The 23,448-nt window shown below is 37.3% G+C and overlaps 1 protein-coding gene across 1 annotated transcript in view; it reads left to right on the top strand.

Moving 5' to 3' along the window:
• The window catches only part of LOC124722213 (sushi, von Willebrand factor type A, EGF and pentraxin domain-containing protein 1-like), a 67,922-nt gene that overhangs the window by 42,297 nt on the left and 2,177 nt on the right, over nucleotides 1-23,448 (top strand). Inside the window, exons 5-7 of the mRNA XM_047247408.1 lie at nucleotides 12,275-12,480; nucleotides 16,531-16,743; nucleotides 20,351-20,422. Of these exons, the coding sequence (XP_047103364.1) occupies nucleotides 12,275-12,480; nucleotides 16,531-16,743; nucleotides 20,351-20,385 (454 nt within the window). The 3' untranslated portion in view covers nucleotides 20,386-20,422. The remainder of the gene's footprint in view (nucleotides 1-12,274; nucleotides 12,481-16,530; nucleotides 16,744-20,350; nucleotides 20,423-23,448) is intronic.

Raw genomic sequence — 23,448 nt, 5'->3', positions numbered from 1 at the left:
TGCACACTTGTCTCTACCTTTAGCTCTAAATCTTGTCCCACATTTGTTAATTGAACCAGTAAAATCTCTCTGACATCATCAATCTTAGTATGACGAACACACACACACACACACACACACACACACACACACACACACACACAAAGTACAAAATCAGTATTATTTCACTAAGCTTTATCCCTAAGGGGGCTTGCACTACTTGCAGTAGCTGCACTGTCTTGTTTAAAGTCTTTTGTATCTCAAATGTCCTAAAAATTTTGCTTCTGAACAGAAGCAATGATCTAATAAGACTGTCCGCTGTTTAAAAAAAATTGTGGGAATTCTGATATTATTTTTACCTTATGTGGAAGACTATTGTAAATTTGCATAGCACTATTTATAATGGAAGTTTTATAAGCTGATGTCCTTCTGACTTGAGATGAATCTCTTCCTTTTGTCTTGTGTCTTGCTCATGGGTATAAAATTTTTATTTCTATCTTATTAATTCTTTGTAACATATTTGCATATTTATACTATATATTACCTATTTAATTAACCTATTATACATTACTTTTTCTTTTATTTTACTAAAGCCTGATAATAAGGTAATTGGACAATAGTTGTCTATATTTCATTTGTCGCCTTTCTTAGTAACAGGAATTACTTTAGCAATTTTTATTCAGACAATAAATGTACCTGTCAGAAAAGATGAGTTGATTATATTTGCAAGAGGCAGTGAATTGCTTGTAATACATTGCTTTATGATGTAATCTGGAATACCATCACTTCCTGACAACATTTGTTTGGGAGTTGATGCAATACAGATGATACAATAAATTAATATCGGTGTGAACTGTTGCTAGAAGAAGAGGCAGTTATTCTGTGTACTTCATGTAGAATGAAGTTGATGTTGCATCTAGATCAATGCCTTTTTCTCTATCAAGTATCTTCAATTGCTTTCCAGTTGTGTTCAAAATGGCTCTGACATGGGAACCTCCCCATCGCACCCCCCTCAGATTTAATTATAAGTTGGCACAGTGGATAGGCCTTGAAAAACTGAACACAGATCAATCAAGAAAACAGGAAGAAGTTGTGTGGAACTATGAAAAAAATTAGTAAAATATACAAACTGAGTAGTCCATGCGAAGATAGGCAACATAAAGGCCACTGGGAGTCAAGCAGTGCCGTGGTCCCGTGGTTAGCATCAGCAGCTACGGAACGAGAGGTCCTAGGTTCAAGTCTTCTCTTGAGGGAAAAGTTTAATTTTTTATTTTCAGTTTATGTGACAAACTCTTATGTTTTCATCACTTTTTTTGGAAGTGATTATCACATCCACAAAAAAACCTAATTCGGGCAAGGTAGAAGAATCTTTTTACCCAATCGCTAAGTGTACAAGTTAGGAGGTTCGACAACATATTCCTGTCATGTGACGCACAATGTCACCAGTGTCATACAGAATATATCAGACGTGTTTTCCCGTGGAGGAATCGGTTGACCTATGACCTTGCGATCAAATGTTTTCGGTTCCCATTGGAGAGGCACGTCCTTTCGTCTACTAATCGCACGGTTTTGCAGTGCGGTCGCAAAACACAGACACTAAACTTATTGCAGTGAACAGAGTCGTCAATGAACGAACGGACAGATCATAACTTTGCGAAAATAAAGAAAGTAAAATTTTCAGTCGGAGGAAGACTTGAACCCAGGACCTCTCATTCCACAGTTACTCACCCTAACCATGGGACCACGGCGCTCCTGAACTCATGCTCTTCTTGATGTTGCTTTATCTTGCACATGGACTACTCAGTTTGTATATTTTACTATTTTTTTTCATGGTTCCACACAACTTCTTCCTGTTTTCTCGATTGATCTGTGTTCAGTTTTTCAAGGCCTATCCACTGTGCCAACTTATAACTAAATCTGAGGGAGGTGCAATGGGGAGATTCCCTTGTGAGCACTATGGGACTTAACTGCTATGGTCATCAGTCCCCTAGAACTTAGAACTACTTAAACCTGACTAACCTAAGCACATCACATACATCCAAGCCCGAGGCAGGATTCGAACCTGCAACCGTAGCAGTCGCGCCGTTCCAGACTGTAGTGCCTAGAACCGCTCAGCCACTCCGGCCGGCTCCAGTTGTGTGATAATTTATTTCTATATCTGTCATTTGTGTATTCTTGTAATAATCAAGAATAGGAACTTTGTTCTGATCCTCTTCAGTAAGGCAATTTTAAAAGATAGGACTTAGTATTGCAGTTTCCACATCAGGCCTAACAATCTTTTGGTGCAACCATGATCAGTAAGAATATTTACAAACAACTTTCATTCATTAGCTGATATTATGCAGATGCAAAATTTCTTGCCTTGTTCTGACAACTCATCAGGTAATAAGTAACATTGTACATTACTGATTAGCTATCCTTACAATGGTTTTTGGCTTCCTACAGCCTTTGTCTGCTGTCAAGGATTTGGTTTCATTTTGATCTCCCTTGAAGTAGTCATGTCTCCCGTATGGTAGGCATGCCATGTGATATCATATGCCGCAAAAAGCGACCACCACAGCCTGAGCACCTCACTTGGCATTCATCACACATTATGCTGCTCACTCATTATCCACTAGACTGCCCTATTGACAACAATCCATGTGCCACCTTGCACCTTGTTCCTGTTATTGGAACTTATATGGATTGACTGTGAGCTTTCTATTGACATTTGGCTGTGAACTGGTTTACAGAGAGTCATTTTCTCCTGGCAACTGTACTGCCTCTTTACATGTGTTACATGTATTACTGACTACAGTGACTTTCATGTGTTTTAGAGAAAACATGACTTAGGGGCAATATCTATTTTGCTGTTTAGCATGAACAGATTTTGCGAAATTGTGGGAAACCTAGAAAAGGATAGCCAGACATGAATCAGAATTCTGTACTTTCTGAACTTTCCTGTTCAGCGCACAAATATCAGCTTATACAAAGCATGTTTTTTTAAGTAAGGTCTATTTTATTGTAGACACTAGTAGTTTGTGTGCATTCCACAACGAGTGCATGCATTGTGTACCAGCATGCATCGGGAACAACTGTGCTCGATTTCAGCTCTGTAGCTAACCTGTATGGTTCTGTTCTGTGCTTTCATAATGTTTAAGACTATGAACTCTCCCGCTGCATGTGAGGTTTGTTCAGTGATATGGTTTTTGTCAGCAAGGAAACTGTCTGCTGCAGAAATTGATCAACAGATTTTCGAAATGTACAGTGATACTATTATGAGTGAAAGCAAAGTGTGTAAGTGGGTACGAGAATTCAAAGATGCCCATGACAACGTCCATGATGAGGACCACTCCAGTTGCCCCTCTTTGATTACAGATGATTTGGCGGCGTTAGTTGAAGTGAGGATTCATGAGAACAGGTGCTTCACAATAACAGGTCTCTCAAACGAATTTCCTGATGTGCCAAGATCAATGCTTTACAACATCGTTTCTGAACACCTAAAGTTTAGGTGTGCGATGAAATTCTTGACTCGTTATCACGAAAAAGGTGACAGCTTCTTGAATTAGATCATAACTGGAGACAAAGCATGTGTTGCACATATCATGCCCGAATCGAAGCAACAGAGCATGGAATGGAGACACACACACTTACCTGTAAAGGTGAAGGCCAAACAGGCTCTGTCCCAGTGCAAAATCATGGCTTTGGTGTTTTGGGATAGGCATGGTGTTTTCATGCAATGAAGAACCATTATCAGTGCAGAAGCATACAGCCAAACCCTGAGAAAGCTAAGCAGAGTGATTCAAATCAAAAGATGAGGCATGCTGACAAAGGGAATTGTCCTTCTCCATGACAATGCAAGACCTCACACTGCAGGTCAGACCCATGATTTATTGGACAGTTTTGGCTGGGAAGCTTTAGACCAGCCACCCTGCAGTCCTGATCTTGTGCCAATTGATTACCATCTGTTCCTCCACCTCAAACAACACCTCAGTGGCAACTGTCACAATGAGGACAACAATTGAAGAGGGTATTTTAAAATTGGTTGAGAAGTATGATACGTGTTTCAACAAACTTGGCAACTATGTTGAAAAATAGGGTGAAGTATGTACTTTCTGAAAATAAATTTACTTTTTTGAAATAACCTTCATTGTGTACTTATGTTCAAACATACCTTACTTTTAAAAAAACACACCTCGTATAAACTACTTGGCCCAATTTTTTTAAAATTCCAGACAATTTCACAAAGTTTTCAACAGAAGTTTTAGAGAATTTAATTTTAGAAAAATGATGGTAGTAAGGTTAACTGAAACTGTATAGATGTGTCAGATAATTTGCTTTTATTTATACCATACCACATGTGAATTCACGTTAAACCAGGAAAATCAAAGCTCTGTGTTAAGGAAGTTGTACAGTGTACATACAATTTCACAATACATTCCCAATAAATGTTCAAAAATGTCTCCACCGAGTTCAATGCATTTAGCTGCATTTGTATGAACAGATTTTGTTGCTCGTTTCAGTTTCACAGGGATGCTGTTAATTTCATCTTTCACATTCATAATATGAGCAAGAAATGCGCCACATGTATTGGCTTTGTCCTCATAAACTATGTCTTTCATCCATCACCACACATAAAAATCGATTGGTATTAAATCGGGCGATTTCGGTGACCACAGACATGTAGCACAATGACCAATCCATTTCTGGGGAAAATGTTCATTTAAACATGTAGTAACGGAGTTGGTGAAATGTGGAGGCATGACATCATGTTGAAAATACTTTTGCAGTTGCATAGAAAGTGGAACATCCTTGAGCAAGCAGGCATTTCATCTTTAAAGAATTGTAAGTTTGTCTCACCAGTTAGATGTCCTGGGAAAATGAATGGTCCAATAAAGTGTGTGTTGATTATACCACCCCACATATTTATGCTAAATCACTGCTGAAAATTATGTTGCACTGTTGCATGTGGGTTTGCTTCAGGCCACACATGCTCATTATGTAAATTGTTTATAGCATCTCTGTGCCTCATCAGTAAATAAAATATATTTGTGTAACTGCCAATTAGTATTTAACCAGTTACACAACTCCTAATGAAGGGCAGGATCTCCTGGATGAAAATGATGCCCCATTTGTTCATAGTAAGGATACAGATTATTGTACTTCGGTGTATGCCATACCTTATATTGTAAAATGCTTAATCGTTGAGAGATACATCACGTACTGGTACCCAGGCTACGTTGAACAGTGAATTCTAGGTAGAGAACCTGTCTCTCATAACATTCAAAACACTCCACTAATGCATTCAGAATCCTCTGAGTTGGATAATGTACGTGATATTCATTAACTTCAGCCATAGCATTACCATCACATTTGCCATAAATAAAGACTATATAGGTGTGTTCTTCTGCCATAAATTTGAAAGGCATCCCTGTTTCATAAATAATCTACAAACTAAAACAGTTACTATGTGGTTTCACCTTAATACACTGTTGTTGTTATGTTCTTCCACTGAACAATGCACAAAACTAACTCATTTCAAGGTTAGAAGATGACTGAAACAACTCACTAATGGTTGCCAACAATGACATAAACGTTTCTACATTATTAATGGAAAGTAAACAAATTTACGTTTATAGTAATCTTTGCTTCTCTGGAGGTTCTGAAAAACTACTGCAGATACGTTTCTGGGACATGTTTCATTAGATTCACCAGACCAATAACAACAAAATAAATGGAAATTGTGCTTTAGTTAACCTTGTACAGTTTTTCAATGGCTTCATATTAACAAAGTTGCTAAATTTCAAGCAAAATCTTTTATTAGTCGTAGCTCCGTAACTAAACATTTGTGGACCTATGTCAATAAAGTTCTTCTGGGTTTGAGGCCACATTGTCATCTGTAAAATTTCAACGTTTCGGCAACTGCAACCCAAAAGTCTACGTTTACATTTGTGGACCTAAGTTTATGTGAACTTTTTTCTTTAGCTTTACTTGTAGAATAACACATTCAAATATTTGCATATCTTTGTGAATCACCCTGTGTGTATGTATATAAATGGTGAGTCATCTAACATTACCACTGGAAACACCCCCCAAACCACACTGAATAACCAATTCCACAGACCGAAAGTGAGGAGAAGGGCTGGTGGAATTGGTTGATACAAACCATTGAGAAATGCACGGAAATAAGATTTTCAACACATACTTACAGTTTTTTGGAATGGAAACCTGTTCTTATTCTTAGCATAACTCAAAATAAAAACAAATACTTAATCAATGCCATTTGTTACAGTGTAAAATGTTAAGAACATCCAGTGCAATTTGTAACATAAAGTTGATGCTTGAAAACCTCAGATGTTCAGTCACATGACGTAACAAAGAAGATCTGTAGGGGTATGTTTACGAAGACTACGATGTTTTTCAAGTTTGGCTGCCTCAGTGTCTGCATGTAATACTTGCTGAATTAGTCCTTGTACTGAGAATAACTGTAGTATACTGTGCTACCAGACATCTGTGATAGTGCACTGTACTCAAGTAAGAACACAAGTATTCACAGTAGGAATGTGAGAAGGTCGCAAGTACAATGGTGTGCACAGTGTCATAAGCACTGTGAAAATGGTTTATTCTGGCTCTGAAAAGGCAGAGATGACACTCATGTTTGATGAGTGTAGGCAAAATGCAGCTGCAGCCTGCAGGTTGTATGCAGAAAGGTTCCCGGACATAGATCATCCAATGTGCCGCACATTTGAAAATATCTACAAACAGTTGTATGCAACAGGTATGGTCGTAACATGTGAAGGCATCCATAACAAACCCATCACAGGAGAAGCAGGCGCAGTTGGTGTGTTAGCTGCTGTTGCTGTTAACACACACGAGTTCATGTGAAATTGCTAGATGCAATGCAATGAGTCAAAGTAGTGTAATGTGCATACTTCATCATCACAAATTATATCCATATCATGTGCTGCTGCATCAGGAATTACATGGAGATGACTTTAATAATCAACTGAATTTCTTTCAATGGGCATTAACAGAGAATGCGTTGCAGTTCTACCAGTTTACCGATGATGCAGATTTCACATATCATGGTGCAGTAAATTTACAAAACATGCATTGCTGGTTCATGAACAGTCCTTGCTGGCTTCGACAGATAGAGTGACAGTGACCATGGAATGTAAATGTATGGTGCGGAGTAATTTGTGACCATCTCATTGGTCCTCACTTCATTGAAGACACCTAAACAGCTGAAAAATATGTCAAGTTTCTACAAAATGATATGTCAACACTGCTAGAAAATTTCCCACTGGAAATGTATAGACATATGTGGTATCAACATGATGGTGCTCCTGCACATTCTGCAATGAACAGTAGGCTGACCCTTGACAGAATGTTTGACAGGAATTTTGTAGGACGTGGTGGATGCATAAATTGGCCAGCCCGTTGTCCTGATCTTACACCTTTAGACTTCTTTCTGTGGGGTATGTTAAAGGAGAACGTGTATTGTGATGTGCCTACAGCCCCAGAGGATATGAAACATCATATTGAGGCAGCCTGTGGCATCATTACACCAGATGTATTGTGTCATGTAAGACATTTATTACACGGTACACTGCAAATGTGTGCAGCAAATGATGGGCACCAATTTGAACATTTATTGGCCTGAAATGTCAAGACACACTCCTTTACATTCTGTAATTGAAAACAAGAAACAAATTTGTAAGTTTAACTACATTCTCATCTTAATGTACAATTTCTTCTAACAAAAAAGTACCATACAGTATTCTTCAGAGATAGAGACTAATAAAAATGTTAGCATGTGGACGTAACATGCTGTTCATGTCTCTTCTGTACCTACGTTACATCACTGTTCTTTTTGTATTCCTAATAAATTCGGTTCTCTCTGATACACATGATTGAACTGCTGAGGAGTTACTCAAGTGCCAAATTCATGTTACAAATTACTCTGGATGTTATTAACATTTTACAGTGCAACAAACAACATTGATAAAGTATTTGTTTCTATTTTCAGTTGTGCTAAAAATAATAACAGGTTTCCGTTTTTAAAAACAACATAAGTATGTGTTAAAAATCATACTTCCATGCATTTCTCAATGGTTTGTATTAACCAATTACACCAGCCCCTCTTCTCACTTTCTGTCTACAGAATTGGTTATTCAGTGTTTGTTGTTTGCGAGGTGTTTCCAGTGGTAATATTAGGTGAGATATTAGGTGAGGCACCCTGTGTGTCTATATATAGGTGTGTTAGTTTGTGTGTGTGTGTGTGTGTGTGTGTGTGTGTGTGTGTGTGTGTGTGAGCGTATAGTTCAGCACCTATAGTTGCATGAAGTTATGATGGGTATCCTTCAAAATGGCATCTGCAGTGGAGATGAGTTCCAAGCATAGAGTTGTCATTCAGTTTTATTTTTGCAGAAAACCAGGGCATCACATATATTACTAGGCACTTACAGAATGTCTACAGAGACCTGGCAGTGAACAAGAGCATGGTGAGTGATTGGGTGAGGCACCTGTCATCATTGCAACAAGATCACACAAACCTATCCAATCTCCCACATGCTGGCCATCTACACACAGCTGTGACTCCTGCAATGTTGGAACATGCAGACACTCTAATTCAAGGTGATTGATACATCACAATCAAAGAGCTCACTACAAAATTGTATGCCTTTGTTGGTAGTGCTGGCAGACTTGTCTACCAGTTGGAGGACTCAAAGGTGTGTGCCTGTTGAGTTCCTCACCGTCTAACAGACGACCATATAGAGCAATGGAGGACCATTTGTGCAGAGCTGGTTGTCCATACGAGGCTAAATGTTGCAGGTTTTTGTTGTACATTGTCACAGCCAATGAAACATGAGTGTGTCACTTCAAACTGGAAACAAAACAGCAACCCCTGGAGTGGCACCACACCACCACTCCTCCAAAGAAAAAGCTCAAAGCTGCACTCTCAGCTAGTAAAGTCAAGGTGATGGTCATCTGGGACTCCAAAAGGGTTTTCCATTTGATGTCCTCCCCCGGTGGTGAAACTATCAGCTCTGAAGTGTATAGTGCTATCCTCAGAAAATTGAAGAAATGACTTCAGCATGTTCACCGCCACCAAAATTCAAATGAACTTCTCCTTCCCCAAGTCAACATAGGGCTTCACACAAACCTGTACACTGATGAGGAGCTCACAAAACTTCATTGGACTGTTCTTCCTCATCCATCCTACAGCCTGGGTCTCCTACTTTCTACTTCTTGTTTGACCTAATGACTGATGCACTCCATATGAAGCAGTTATGCGTGATAAGTAGGTTACTGATGCAGTAAGACATTGGCTCTCATGTTAACCAGTAGAGTTGTATTGTGCAAGAGCTTCAAAAATCGAGCAAATCAGTAACATGTTGGTCAACCTCTGGCTCTTATGCAACCAGTTATTCAGCTTGATATTGATTGAAGTAGTTGTTGAAAGTCCACCTGAGGAATATCATAGCAAATTCTGTCTAGTTGGCATGTTTGAGTGCCAAAATCCCGAGCTGGTCATCGGGGCTCAATTTGAGGTGGGGCTCACCACTGTCAATGAGACTGATATGTCTGGAGATACTCCAGGCAGTGGCGGGATACTGTCCTGACGGTTGCTGCCATACAGCCTGACAACCAGGTGTGATGGTCTGAGGTGCTATTTCATTTCATAGCAATGCTCCTTTGGTTGTCATCCACAGTGCCCTCACAGTGCAGCAGTATGTCAACAATATTCTATGTCTCATTTTCTTGCCCTTCAAGGCAAGCTATCCTGGGCTTACATTTCAGCAAGATAATGCCCACTTACACATGGTGAGAGTTTCTCTTTATTCTTCATGAATATGTATTTATTTCTCAAGGTAGTCACCCTAGCAACAAACATATTTTTTCCAATGAGAGACCAGTTTGTTGATACTATCAGTGTTGAATGTTTCACTTTGTTGATGGAGCCACAACCCCATCTCTGTTTGCAATGCTTCATCACTATCAAAGTGAAGTCCTCGAAGGTGTTCTTTAAGTTTTGGAAACAGATGAAAATTGGCTAAGGCCAAGTTAGGACTGTACAGACATGACTTTGCCTGCTGATGGCATGGTCTTGACCATTTTCTAGTGTCTGTGATGCTTTGTGGTAGAAATCCATTGATGCTCTCTTGTTTTTGGGGTAAATGTGGTGAACTGAGCATTCATCACCTGTTAGAATTGTTAAGAAACACATTAGCACCACACTCAAAATAAATTGTTGACAGATACCGAATCTCCTCTGTTTCATGTCACGAGTGAGCACAGTTTTCTGGCTGCTCTTCTGTAACAATGGCTTGTATGCACTCTTGTCATACACCACATTTACCTGAGAGCTGTGACCATGTTATCCAATGATTCTCTCTGATGAGATCATCATCCTGATTCTGATGAGTCTTGTAAATAGCCATCCAGTCATCCAGTCCAAGCTCTGTCTCACATGTTGAGGTCAGCACCACCATTTTCTTCATTACTAGCAAGAACAACCGAATGCTGCATATTGCTAATGTTGATACAATCATCACCATACACAGATTTCATTCTTCTGTGGATTTTAACTAGAGACACATTCTCCACAGTTAGAAACTTGGATACAGCACACCATTTCTCACACACTGACATAGCTTCATTAGATACTGTCATGTTACACACTAGACGTCAGAGAACTCTATGGCTGTGTGTTGCAACTTGTATTAGCGAAGTGGGAAAGTTGAATGAGTAATGTGCATGACATGTAATACCTCAACGAATATTGAGAACAAAATAAAAAATTCAGAGGCGTTACTTTTCAGCATGCCCACACACACACACACACACACACACACACACACACACACACACACACACACACACACACTCTGTGTGTATATGTTGACTGGGACCTCCTCCTGAACCACTACATCAGTTTCAACTAAATTTGGTACACATACTGCTTGCTATATGAGAATCAGCACTGTGGGGTTAGAATCTCCTAGCTCTGACAGCAGCAAAGATATGGGCATTGAAGTGTTTTCTGTGCCTGACAAATAAGCTGCCCTTAATGATATGCATGTTGTGCAGGTAGTATTGGTATGTCTCTTAGGGGCTGCACATTTGCATTGGCACGGATGAGCAGAGAGAGAAAAGGGGGGGGGGGGGGAGGGGAGATGGGTAGTGAAAGAGGGAGGAGTACGAGTTGGTCAGAGAAAGTGGGGAGGAGGAGATGGTCAAACAGAGAGGAAGAGGAAGTAATGGACAGAGAGAGAGGTGGGAAGATGATGTGGACAGAAAGAGTGGAGAAGAGGAAATGGACTCAGAGACAGGGGATGAGGAGATGGTCAGTGAGAGAAGGGGGAGGACATAGACAGAGAGGGAGGAGGAAATGGGCGGAGTGAGGGAAGAGGAGGAAATGGATGGAGAGATGTGTAGGAGGAGATGGAAACAGAGAGCTGATGGAAGAAGGTGAGGAAAAGTGAGAGGAAGGTGGAGGTGGCAGACAGAGAGAGGGAAAGCAGGAGAGATGTGCAGTATAAGTGCCATATGCGTATGCAGGAGACTCCACAAGTAAAGGGCTAGTATAAATAACAAGTTCTTCTAATATAAAAATTAGTTTTTGGCCTGATTTGCTCATGCAAGCAAATACACTTGAAATTGAGGCTAATAAGGAAGATATATGCAGTGTCATTCATTAATGAATGCAGACAGCGCCTGTTTTATCAACTGCCAGTCAAGTGTTATCTTCACTACATGTCAATTTTGATCATTTGATAATGTTATATTGTTCTGTCCATTTAATAACTCTGTAACATTTTGTAGGTGACTTTGTATTGAGCCTGTTTCCAGCATCTGATTGCTTTTGTTTATTTTCCCTTCATTAATTTCTCATTTCTGATTGTGCTCATTTCTCCTGAGAGCTGCAGAACATGATGAATGAACTAATCAAATGAACATGAAAACTCAGCCAAAAGGATGAAAATGAATCTGGTCCAGCAGACAGTGATGATCATCTACATTAGTATCAGTCCATTTCCTTCATCACAAGGGTAAATTTGCTACTGGCTAACTTCTGTGTTTAAGGCAACAGGCATTAAATAATTTTCAATCAGTTCATATAGTCATGAACAGTACACAATGTTAATGCATAAGCAACATATGTGTGCATCCAATGTCTAGATGATGTGGGCAAAGTTTGTCTTTAACTTCACGTGACTGACATACAACATACGTTGAAAAATGCACGTATCTTCAACTTTCAGTACTGTATAGCATTGTTTGTCATTGAAAATAATTGACTTTTTTTCAGGCTATCAGTAAATCGAACAGCAGGCTTGATTACATTCAGTAATGTTGCCGCAGTAGACATCCCACTACTCCAAACAGACACCTGTGTATTTGTTGACTCTGTTAGTCAGCTCATTTATGAAGGGGGTGGTACAAGTATCCTAGTGGCATTAAATCTGGCAATTGATGAAATACAAAGAAATGCAGCTAATGGTGCAACACTTGTATGTAAGTAGTTATGGTATTGTAAAAGAAAGTATATTAATGCACAAACATTCTTCATTTATTTTCCTCTTATATTAGTCTTATGTGAGATTTACAGAAACATTTTATTTTGGTGCTAAATTGTACCTCATCAGTTACCGCACTTTTAAATTATGTGATGAATATAGCTATTAAGTCACATGATATGACATACAAAATCTTGATTAACCACATTAGTCTCTTCCCACTTTATCTCCAAAAGGTTTCTTATATTACTTGATAACAACAAAGTCTGAAAACAAGTCCTCTTTCACCTTGCTATATCTATTTTGTTAAACACTAGAAGCTGCCCATCTTTTTACTTTCTTGTATAGTTTTAAATGTAAGAGAAAGTAAATTTTAAGCATACCAGTAGTGTCAGTTAAGTTATTTTTATTTTTCTTTGTATGGCAATGTTTTCTGTGATAGTTTCACAATAAAGAGGTATTATCCAGTGAAATCAACTGAACCACTTCAGTTAATTTCTTAGCATTCTATGTTTGATATTCCCTTCAGTACTAGTCTTCCTAGTTATCCTTATTAAAATCTAAATTTTCTGTAGTTCAGATGACAGACCTAGAAAACTATGTCTGACATATGTTTAGTGTGGTAACAAGGTTACTGAAAATGTAAACATATAGTGTCAAAACACAAAAAAAGATTATTGATTCAATCTAAAAATATAACAATAAACGTTTTATAAAATGAATGGCTTCTTAGACTTATAATGCATCCTTTTGTATGTCATTAGGACAAAAATACGAACTCTCAGGATAAAATTTGGTGTTTTAGTTTGAATCATTATGATAAAATGTAAATTTATTTATTTATATATGTCATCAGGATGTATATGTGTAATTTACTTTACAGTTTTAACCATTTCCTTAAACTTATGTGATTAAACTGCAAATTTTAATTTTATAAACAACCAATTGTTCTTATAAAATAAGTAAAACAGTATATATGTGATATTCAGGGTGTTCTTTTTAAATGAAGATATTGAAATATTTCAAAAACTATACATCAGATCAAAAAAGTTATAATTGCAATTTTATTGTCTTGGAGGGGGAATCCAATGATACCACACTCAACCCCCCACCCCACCCCATGCATAGGTGACAGGGGGCAACATTGAAATCTTCAATAGGAAGCCCCATGTTTTATTTGCAGATTATGATTCTATGTCAAAATCTACATACATTTAGTCTGAAGTATTTTCTTCATTTCACAACAGATGGCACTGTAATTAAATGAATACAAATGGGTACACAATCATAATTTACTATATGCTATTCAGTGGCCATATAATATCCAACCTCCATGCTGTGAGGGTAGGAAGGCCAGTACTTCATAGCTCTTAATTGGAAACCCCATTCATAACATTGCATTACTTGAACATATCAAACAGGGGACTACTAAACACACCACTATGGCCTTGGCTCGAGGCAAATGCTGCTCTACTTTTCCAGTTAGAGTAAGAGGTCAAAAGTGGTATCACCTACTTCAGTATGCTTTGTGATCTGCTTTTCAAATGACCATACACAGTAAAGAAGCATATATGAAGGTATGGTCAGCACAGGTGTTTCTGATGGGTTGACTACATCTGCATGGCCTGTTGCCACTTGGTGGTACACCTTCTCTGTTAAATATTCCCACAGAAAGAAATTTGGCGGTATCAAACCTAGTTGCATAGTGAGCCAATTAATAGGGTAACCTCTGCTGATCTACTGACCAGTGCAAACACAATCTAATACCTACTGTGCTTCAATTACATAAGGCTCTGGCCAACCATCATGCTGAAACCACATACATTGTCAAATGTCAAGGGCAACATCCTGCAGCAGTACCAGTAGTTTCTGTTCAAAAAATCATCAATATTTGTGTCCATTCAGTGTGCCATTGGTAAAATATGGACCAATGAGTTTGTTTCCCATGATGCCACACCATACATTAACCAACCAAGAACATTGATGGTCAACTTGCCATAACCAGTGAGGATCCTCTATGCTCCAGTAATGCATGTTATGCTGGTTAACACTACCAGGGTTTGTGAATGTAGACTCATCAAAAATAGTACCTTGGCAAAGCGCATGGGGGTCATTTGCATTTGTCGACATCCTCTTTCACAAAACACTACCCGGTTAGGGAAATCAGTGCAATGAAGTTCTTGATGCAGTGATACATGGTATGGATGATACTTAATGACAATTCTGTACTGTGACAATACCAAGTACAGACATACCAGAATCACAGTGAAATAGCCGGGTGTTTGTCTGGATTGTGGTGCACTGCCACTAGTAAAGCTATTTCATTAGCTTCTCCTGTAACACAGTTACTTCATTTCCTTTTGCTGGTCTTTACTCTGCCATCATATATAAATGTACTCACAATCTTGTAAGAGAATAAATCAGAGTCAGCTTTCTCTAGAAAATGGTCAGCACACATTCAGCAGGAGCCTCAACATTTCTCCTAAATTCTCCATAAATCAGGATCATTTCAGTCTTTTCTTCTGTGGTTGCAACATTCATTATCCACTTGCAAGTCTGTTCTCCATATGATAGGTAGGTGTGCGGGCAATAAACAATGTGCAAGTATTGTTATGTTTAGAGGCATTGTCTTTTCTCTGCTTGCATGATATGTGAGCTCCAATGACAGTGTACTGCCTGTTATGGTATGTCGTAGTTCGCTACTACATCACCATAGAGGCACGTTGAGTACATCTACATCCATACTCCGCAAGCCACCTAACGGCATGTGGCGGAGGGTACTTTGAGTACCTCTATTGGTTCTCCCTTCTATTCCAGTCTCATATTGTTTGTGGGATGAAAGATTGTCAGTATGCCTCTGTGTGAGCTCTAATCTCTCTGATTTTATGCTCATGGTCTCTTCGCAAGATATATATAGGAGGAAGCAATATACTGCTTGACTCCTCGGTGAAGGTATGTTCTCGAAGCTTCAACAAAAGCCCGTACCGAGCTACTGAGCATCTCTCCTGCAGAGTCATCCACTGGAGTTTATCTATCATCTCCGTAATGCTTTCACGATTACTAAATGATCCTGTAACAAAGCGTGTAGTTGCCTCTTCAATATGTTGGAGGAAAACAATGTTGTGAATAGGGTTTCAAATTAGAAGCTGTGTAATACTGGCCTATCCTACCCTCACAGCATGGAGGAGGGGGCCCACATGCCACTGGAGATATTCAGGGGCCATTGAGTAGTATGTCATAAATTATGACTGTGTGCCCATGTATATCCCTCAGATTAGTGCCATCTGTGGCAAAAAGATGAAAATGCTTGATACAAAATGTATGTAGATTCTGCCTTAGAATCATAACCTGCAATATAAAATAGAGGTTCCCATTGAAGATTTAAAAGTTGCTTCCTGCTACGCATGCAAGGGATGGGATGGGACGTTGGGTCGAGTGTGGTATCATTGGATGTCCTCCACCGAGAATTGTAATTATAACTTTCTTTGATCCAATCTGTAATTTTTGAGATATTTCAATGTGTTCAGTCAAAATGAACACCCTGTTTAAAATATTCAAATAATACTGTATTGATTCACTTTATTTGTCCAATATACTAGTACACTACTTGTACAATATGTAATCAGCAGGACCAAATAAAATAAAATAAAGCTAGAAAAGAGAAATGTACAGTGAGTATTAGAAAGGTAACATGTAACATAGGAAGAATTGAGCTGTGTCAAAAAGCATTAATGATTTTAATCATTTAAAAACAATATTGCACACAAAAATTGTTATTAAATGTATAGTAGCACATATTAGTAATTTATCAAATAGATTAGTGTAATAGTATATGATATTACTTACTAACGTGTTATGGAGGAAGCTAATAAACATTTCATTAATTCTAGCATTCCATTAAGCTCCCTAAAATTAGTTTATCAGAAATTTCAGAGAAAAGTAATATCCTAGAGAATAGATTAGTGGTATGAATTGTTTACAATATTTCATTTTGATTTGTTTAAAAATATGAGACAGATATAATTCTATCTACTTTTTCTGCCTCCAGTTCTAATAACAGATGGAATCAGTACAACTGACCCAACCCCAGCTGCTAACACACTGAAAGATAATGGAGAAATTGTGTTTACAATTGGGGTTGCTTCTTATGATCGTAGCCAACTTGAACCATTGGCTAGTCATGATTCAGAAGGAGTTCCTAATTTCTTTGGAGTTTCAAGCTTTGAAGCATTCATGAAGATTGCAGAGTACCTGAACACAAGTATGTAACATTATTTCTCAATATATCATTTCCATTTTTACAAATTTTTTCACTTATAATTTTGAGAAATATCCTTCAATGAGAGTACACTGGAAAGTACTTACAAGACAAAAAAATGAGGACAGAATTAAATGTTTTTCAGTCTTATGTGCTGATGTTTAGTATAAGATATCATTTTATGTAGAAAAATGCATCGTCACTTAATTTTACTTGTGATTACGGCTGTTCTTCTTCCTCTATTTCCGATAATTTTTCATTTATTGACATAATGACTAACATACATACTGCTGGAAAAAAATAGTACACCTGGAAAGATGACTTTGATTTTGGTCTGATGATGGCTTGTTTCATGTGGGGGGATAGTAGATGTACTGATAATGGTTTCAGCATCGTCTGCCAACAGATAGCATAGTGACATAGCTACCAGAGTGCCATCTGTGTCTACCCTTTAATAGGGAATGTTCAAAGCCAGCATGTTCAGTGTTGTGCAAACATGTGAAGCAGACAGGCAACCATGCCATGGAGACCCACTCGTACTTTCTGCATCCAAATGAGTGAGTTTCAAAGGGGTAAAATTGTGGCCTTCCAAGTATTGGGACGGTCCTTGTGGAGAATTGCCACACAAGTTGGATGTGCTGCGTCAGTTCTGCAACAGTGATGGTATCAGTGGTTACACAAACAGTCTCACACCCATAGATGAGGTTCCAGACACAGCACAGATGATTGACAGGATCATCATCCTGTAATGCCAGCATTGGCAGATTGTACAGCTACCACAGCACAGATAAGACGACCTGTGAGCTCATGTGTGTCATCACAAACTGTTACAAACCAGTTATTAGCAGTGGGCACACACATCTCTAGCCTGTCTTCCACTCACACCACAACATCAACATGCATGCCTCAGCAGGTGCCACTGAGGATCACTTGGAAGGTGGTCTTCAACATGAAAGCAGACTCTGCCTGAACACAGGTGACGGTCGTTTGCATGTTTGACATAGACCCAGTGAGTGCTGTCTCATGGAGTGCATTCATCCAAGACACACGGGCCCCACTCCAAGCCTTACAGTCTTGAGTGCAATAACCTACAACTCTCATTCACCTTCGATATTTCTGGAGGGACGTCTGGTTGACCAGCACTTGGTGTATGCAGAAAGTTGTTAGACCCATTCTTTTGTGGTCCTTGCAACGTGAAGGTGATGCAATGTTCCAGTTGGATAATGCCAGCCCACACATTGCCCATGAAACTCAATGTGCTCTTCAAAATATGCAGAAACATCCCTGGACAGCATGATCTCCAAACTTGTCTCCAATCAAGCACCTGTGGAGGCTACACCACGTCTTAATATAGGTGTTGCAATATGTGTCAATACCTGGTACCACAAAACTGCTTGTACTATTTATCTGTAAATTTCATGCATTCCATATGCACTGTTGCAACAATAAGTCTTGAGTGAAATGGGAACCTCTGAAAGGGTCCACTATTTTTTTCTGGCAATGTGTAAATGATAATATTATGAAAAGGATAGAGTTCTACTCTCTGTATAGTAGAAATGTTGAGTTGCAGGGAGGCACAACAGCAGGACTGCTAAACAACTAAGCTTTCAGCTGAAAGGCCTTCTTCTGGAGTAGACAGAAAACACACACACATTCATGCAAACACAACTCACATGAGTGTGTGTGTGTGTTTTGTCTAATTCATAAGGAGGCCTTTTGGCTTAAATCTTGCATGTTTAACAGACTTTTTGTTGTGCCTATTTGCAAGTCAAGATCTTTACTAAATGGTGAGTAACGATCTATTGTTTTCATAATATTAACTGTTAATCCATAATGACTGATTATTTATTTCAGTCACAACTATTAAGTTTCTAACAATGTCTGAAATAAATAATCATTTTTAAAGTAAATCATCACCAAAAATAATTTCATTTCATAAATTGTTACTGATGCATTATTTCGGAATTATGATACTTTCTAATAATTTTTTTATAAAATAATGAAAATAAGGTTCATGACACTTTTGTCTTTACCCTTTTGGATAAGCTGGATTTAATTTTATGATTTATGGAACTGAATATTAGCATGATCTATAGTATTTCATTCTACTAGTCGTTTTACAGACACATTAGACATGACATTCTATAGTATGAAATATTTCCTACTAAAACATTTGTTTTATATTGTGCTATGTTGACATGGTCAGTGGGTCAACACATTTGAAAGATTGTGTGATCCAATAACATTAATGTAGTGAAAGATGACTAATAATTTTACTGTAAAGTAAAATGGTACTTTTTTATAATATTGATATGTAACATATGCTGAAAGTCAAACATCCTTTCTAAAAGTACAAACTGAGGTAGAGTTTAATACTTCTAACATGAATTTATGAGGAATATCAAGACTCTTCCTTCAATGTGACCGCAGTCTCCAAATGATGATAAACAATTAATTTTCATACGCTCTTCCATGGTTGTGCTTAAAATACATGAAACAAACATGCCTTCATTGGCATGCAAGTTTCAAACAATGTAGTGTTTCTCCTGCAATTCTGTATTCACTCATTTTCATATTTTTTACATAATATGAAATATTTTGTTTTGACAGAAACATAAGCAATAGGCTACAACTCTATCCCATTCGTTTCTCAACTACAGTTTCACTTTCATGTCATTTGTCTCTTATAACTATGTTCCAGATTATGTACATGTTGAGAGTTTAAAAGAGAATATAAGGTAAAGATTAACTAAAATGAGAAAGGAATAAAATAGAAGGAAATGGGATGGCTTTTAGAGATGAAATAGTCAATGTAGCAGAAGATCAAAAAGGCAAGAAGATAAGACTTGGCAATAAATTAAGGAGATGGAACCTGAATAAACTGAAAGAAACAGAGGTTGTTGAGAGTTTGAGAAATGGGACTGAGTAATGACTGAGCGAAACAGAGGAAATGAATAAAATGGAAGATGAATGAGTAATATTGGGAGATGAAATAGTGAAGGCAACGGAGGATCAAATAGACAAAATGACAGATCACAGTAGAAACCATTGGATAACACAGTGGAGCAAATGAACCAGGTAAAATGTTGTACAGATATGTACAATGTGAGACTGACAGAGACTGCAGAATATCTAAGCAAGAATGATTAGAGGAAAAATGCAAAACTGTAGAAGCAGATGTGGCTAGGGGAGCGATAGATGCAACCTGAGACAGAATTAAAGAGATATATGGAGATAAGGGAAGGAGCAGAATTAATATCTAGACCTCAGTTTGCAAACAAGTACAAAGCAAAGAATGGAAAGCTGAAAAGCAGAAGAAATATGTAGAATGACTATACTAAGAAAATGAACTTGAAGGAAATTTTATGGAATAGTAAGAGGAACTAAATTAAGATCCCACAGAATACTCTGCATTTATTATACTGTAGTTAAACTTCAGTCAAATACTAACACAAATTTATTTTATTAATTTTATTAATTAGCATTAGTCCAGTTTAAAAAAAAAACATTTAAGATAAAATAGCTAGTTTGTGTAGACTACATAATTAATTACTCATAGAATATGGATGCTTAATCATATTTCATGAAACAAAATGAATTTTCTTTGCAGCCTACATCAATGAAAACCAGATAGACTGCAATTAATCCAGCAGTCACCATTCTATTTTTGCTTATATAACAGGTAAGTAACTTTTTTGGAAAATATAAATTTGAGTATAATTCTCCATACTTTCAAATGGTGTTCATCAGTAATTTTGCAGTAACAAGTTATTCATCTGATACATGGATCAAAAAGTATTTTTCTGTGCCTATCTATTGTACCCTGAAAAAATGATGTGTTATGCTTTTTTACAAATAAGTACCGGTAACCCTTTTATTGTATCTAACTTAAATCACCCCAGTACATTTATTTAGAGTGATACAACCCAAAATGAACTATTTCCTGCTAATTATTTGTGTTACAGATTCAACGACACATGGTAACTTCTACTTACAAGGGAACATTCCCAAATGTAAATAAATAAGTTAGAACAAACTTAGCAGGAATGTAGAGGGGTCTAAATAATGCTATACATATTATTTGTAATCGTCCATGTTAGAGGGAATATCTTTGAAAGCATAATATATAAAAAATGTGTTTCATATGAAAGTTGAAATGTAATTAATGGTCTTGAAAACTCTTTAATCAACTTTTGTAATAATTTGATGTTTTGGAAAAAGCCCACTACCATTTTGAAAAATGAAATCCTTTGCAACAATATAAATTGAAGAAGCTTTTTTCCCACATAGATCCATGTGTAATAAAGCTGGTTTCTGAAATACCATTTTAGGAAAATAAGCTGCACACAGTGCGCTGTAAGGGTATTTTCAACAAATCCCCTTAAAATATCTAAACCTTCATTACTATCGTAATTATTTATTTTTCTTTTGTTTTATGTTTTGAATTGTTATTTCATGTTTTGCATTCATGTGCTTTTTCTGTTTTCTTTTCTCTCTCCCTCTTTTTTCTTTTTTTATGTATGTGTATTTTGTCAATTGAAAATAATAAGTAACTCATTATTATAATACAAAACCATCCAGTAATGATGCCCTGTAAAGAAATGCCTAAAATATAATGTTTTTTACACCATGCATGTGAAGGACAATGCATTATCAAACATAATGGTGAAGGGGTATTTTCCAAAAATTCAAATTATTACAAAAGTTGAGGCTACTGTTTTCAAGGACATTAATTACATTTCAACTTTACGAGAAACACGTTTTTTATATATCATGGTTTTGAAAATATTCCCTCTAAACCTAATATGCCAAATTGTCTTTTGGAGTGTGTTGACCAACTTAAAAGTGAAATTGGGCTACAAAATGTGTTTATCACATTATTTTGACCCCTCTACATACCCACCAAGTTTTGTAAATATCATTTATTTACACCTGGAAATGTTCCCTTGTCAGTTAGCAATATGATTCACTTCTTAACTAAAGCTGATCGATGTAAATCCTTTATTGCTGCCATTTGACAATCACTGTGAAAGAAACCATTTATTACATGGTTCACTTCTATTTCACAAAAGATAACTTGATTTGGAAATTAATGATCAACTGCTGCTGCAATATGATCTTCTATTCTTTTCCAAAATGCTACTGTAGGGATTAAACCAGAGTTGTACATCAACAATGCTAAGTGTCTTCAGTCAGAACTATCCAACATGAAATCAATTTTAGAACGTCTACACACAGTTATTTCTCACACATTTGTGGTAAGCCACATTAGTACCCTTCTCTAACTGCTTCATGAAGTTGGAAATATTTTCTATATGCTGTCAAAACTGTCATTTTATATATTTTCAGATCTTTTACTGAAGCAGAGCACTCAGAACTGATCAGTGCAGTTCTCATTTAGATGTACAGCCTAGGACTTTATTACACATTTTTTTTATATAATAAGAATGAATTACATTAACTTGTGCCATTCTTGGTGTCTCTATATAATTTCTGTGACTTCAAAACGTTGTTCTGTTACATGTAGTACATCTGTAAAACCTTTAGATTTTTCAGTTTCCTGTAGTGATATGAGAACCTCACCTTTACTATGATTTGTTAGAAACATCTAAACACCCTTCATTTCTCCGCTGATTTGTACAACAGTGTCAGTACTTATTTGGCAGCTATACTTTTCAGAAACATTTACACTTAAAAAAATGATCAATGTAAATAACACAAGAAATTATAACAAAGGCATACGGCATTTAGTCATGCAAATAACCTCTTAACAGAAAGTTTCAGGCATAGAGCATGCTGCACGTAGTGTGATCATGTGAGATGTGAAGCATCAGTCACATCCATGAGTCATTGCCTTACCAAGTTGAGTGAGTCTTGTATATTTATACATTTGACAGAACACTTTGTACAGGGATTGTCATATTGCTCAAAAAAAATTATGAAATCTTCACATTTTTTCAGTCTTTATAAGGTATTGTAATGAGATGTATTGTGTTCAGGTGCAATAAATGTGTATTAACTAAAATATAATCCAGTGTAAGTCATTCAACATAATTCAGCAATAAATATTGTTATGTCATGCTGAGTCACACATGAGCATTCCAGATATTATTTTGCTCTATATGTGCCCTGCTATTAACTACTGTTGATCCATTACTCCAGCCAGTCTAAGGAATGTTTATAGAAGACTTTCTGCACTTTCCAAACAAATGAGCTGATTCACAATCTCCATCTCAGATAAGCATGATTCAGGAACAGGTAAAATATGATACCCAAGTTTACACAGTTTGCAGAATGATGGCCCAAATAACTTTATTCTCTTACGTTCAGGACCAGTTCAAGAACATATTTCCATACAGGTGACTTATCATTTGGTGACTCCCTCCTCACTCACTACCCTTCCCTTTCACACTTTCATCCATGTCAGTTTTGGCTACTAATTGTGATACACTCTGTACACAAATCTTGCACTTGGGTGGCCCTGATGCAACTCTCAGCTTGGCACCCCAATTGGACACTACTAAGTGTGATATGTCCTGTACAGGTATCTTAGAATAGTGCTGCTTCTGGTGGCTAAGTGATGGTTTGTGTCACTTAGGCTTTAAACAGGCCCTACTTGTGTTAACTGAAGATAGTAGTGGAAGGAACTGAATACAGCAGCAAAATTTATAATACATTATTGCCAAATGATATAACAAGTAATGAAAA

The sequence above is a fragment of the Schistocerca piceifrons genome, chromosome X (genome assembly GCF_021461385.2).
Source record: "Schistocerca piceifrons isolate TAMUIC-IGC-003096 chromosome X, iqSchPice1.1, whole genome shotgun sequence".
NCBI classification, from domain to species: Eukaryota; Metazoa; Arthropoda; class Insecta; order Orthoptera; family Acrididae; genus Schistocerca; species Schistocerca piceifrons.
Note: the sequence above shows the minus strand (reverse complement) of the source record. Positions and strands in the feature narration are given on the sequence as shown.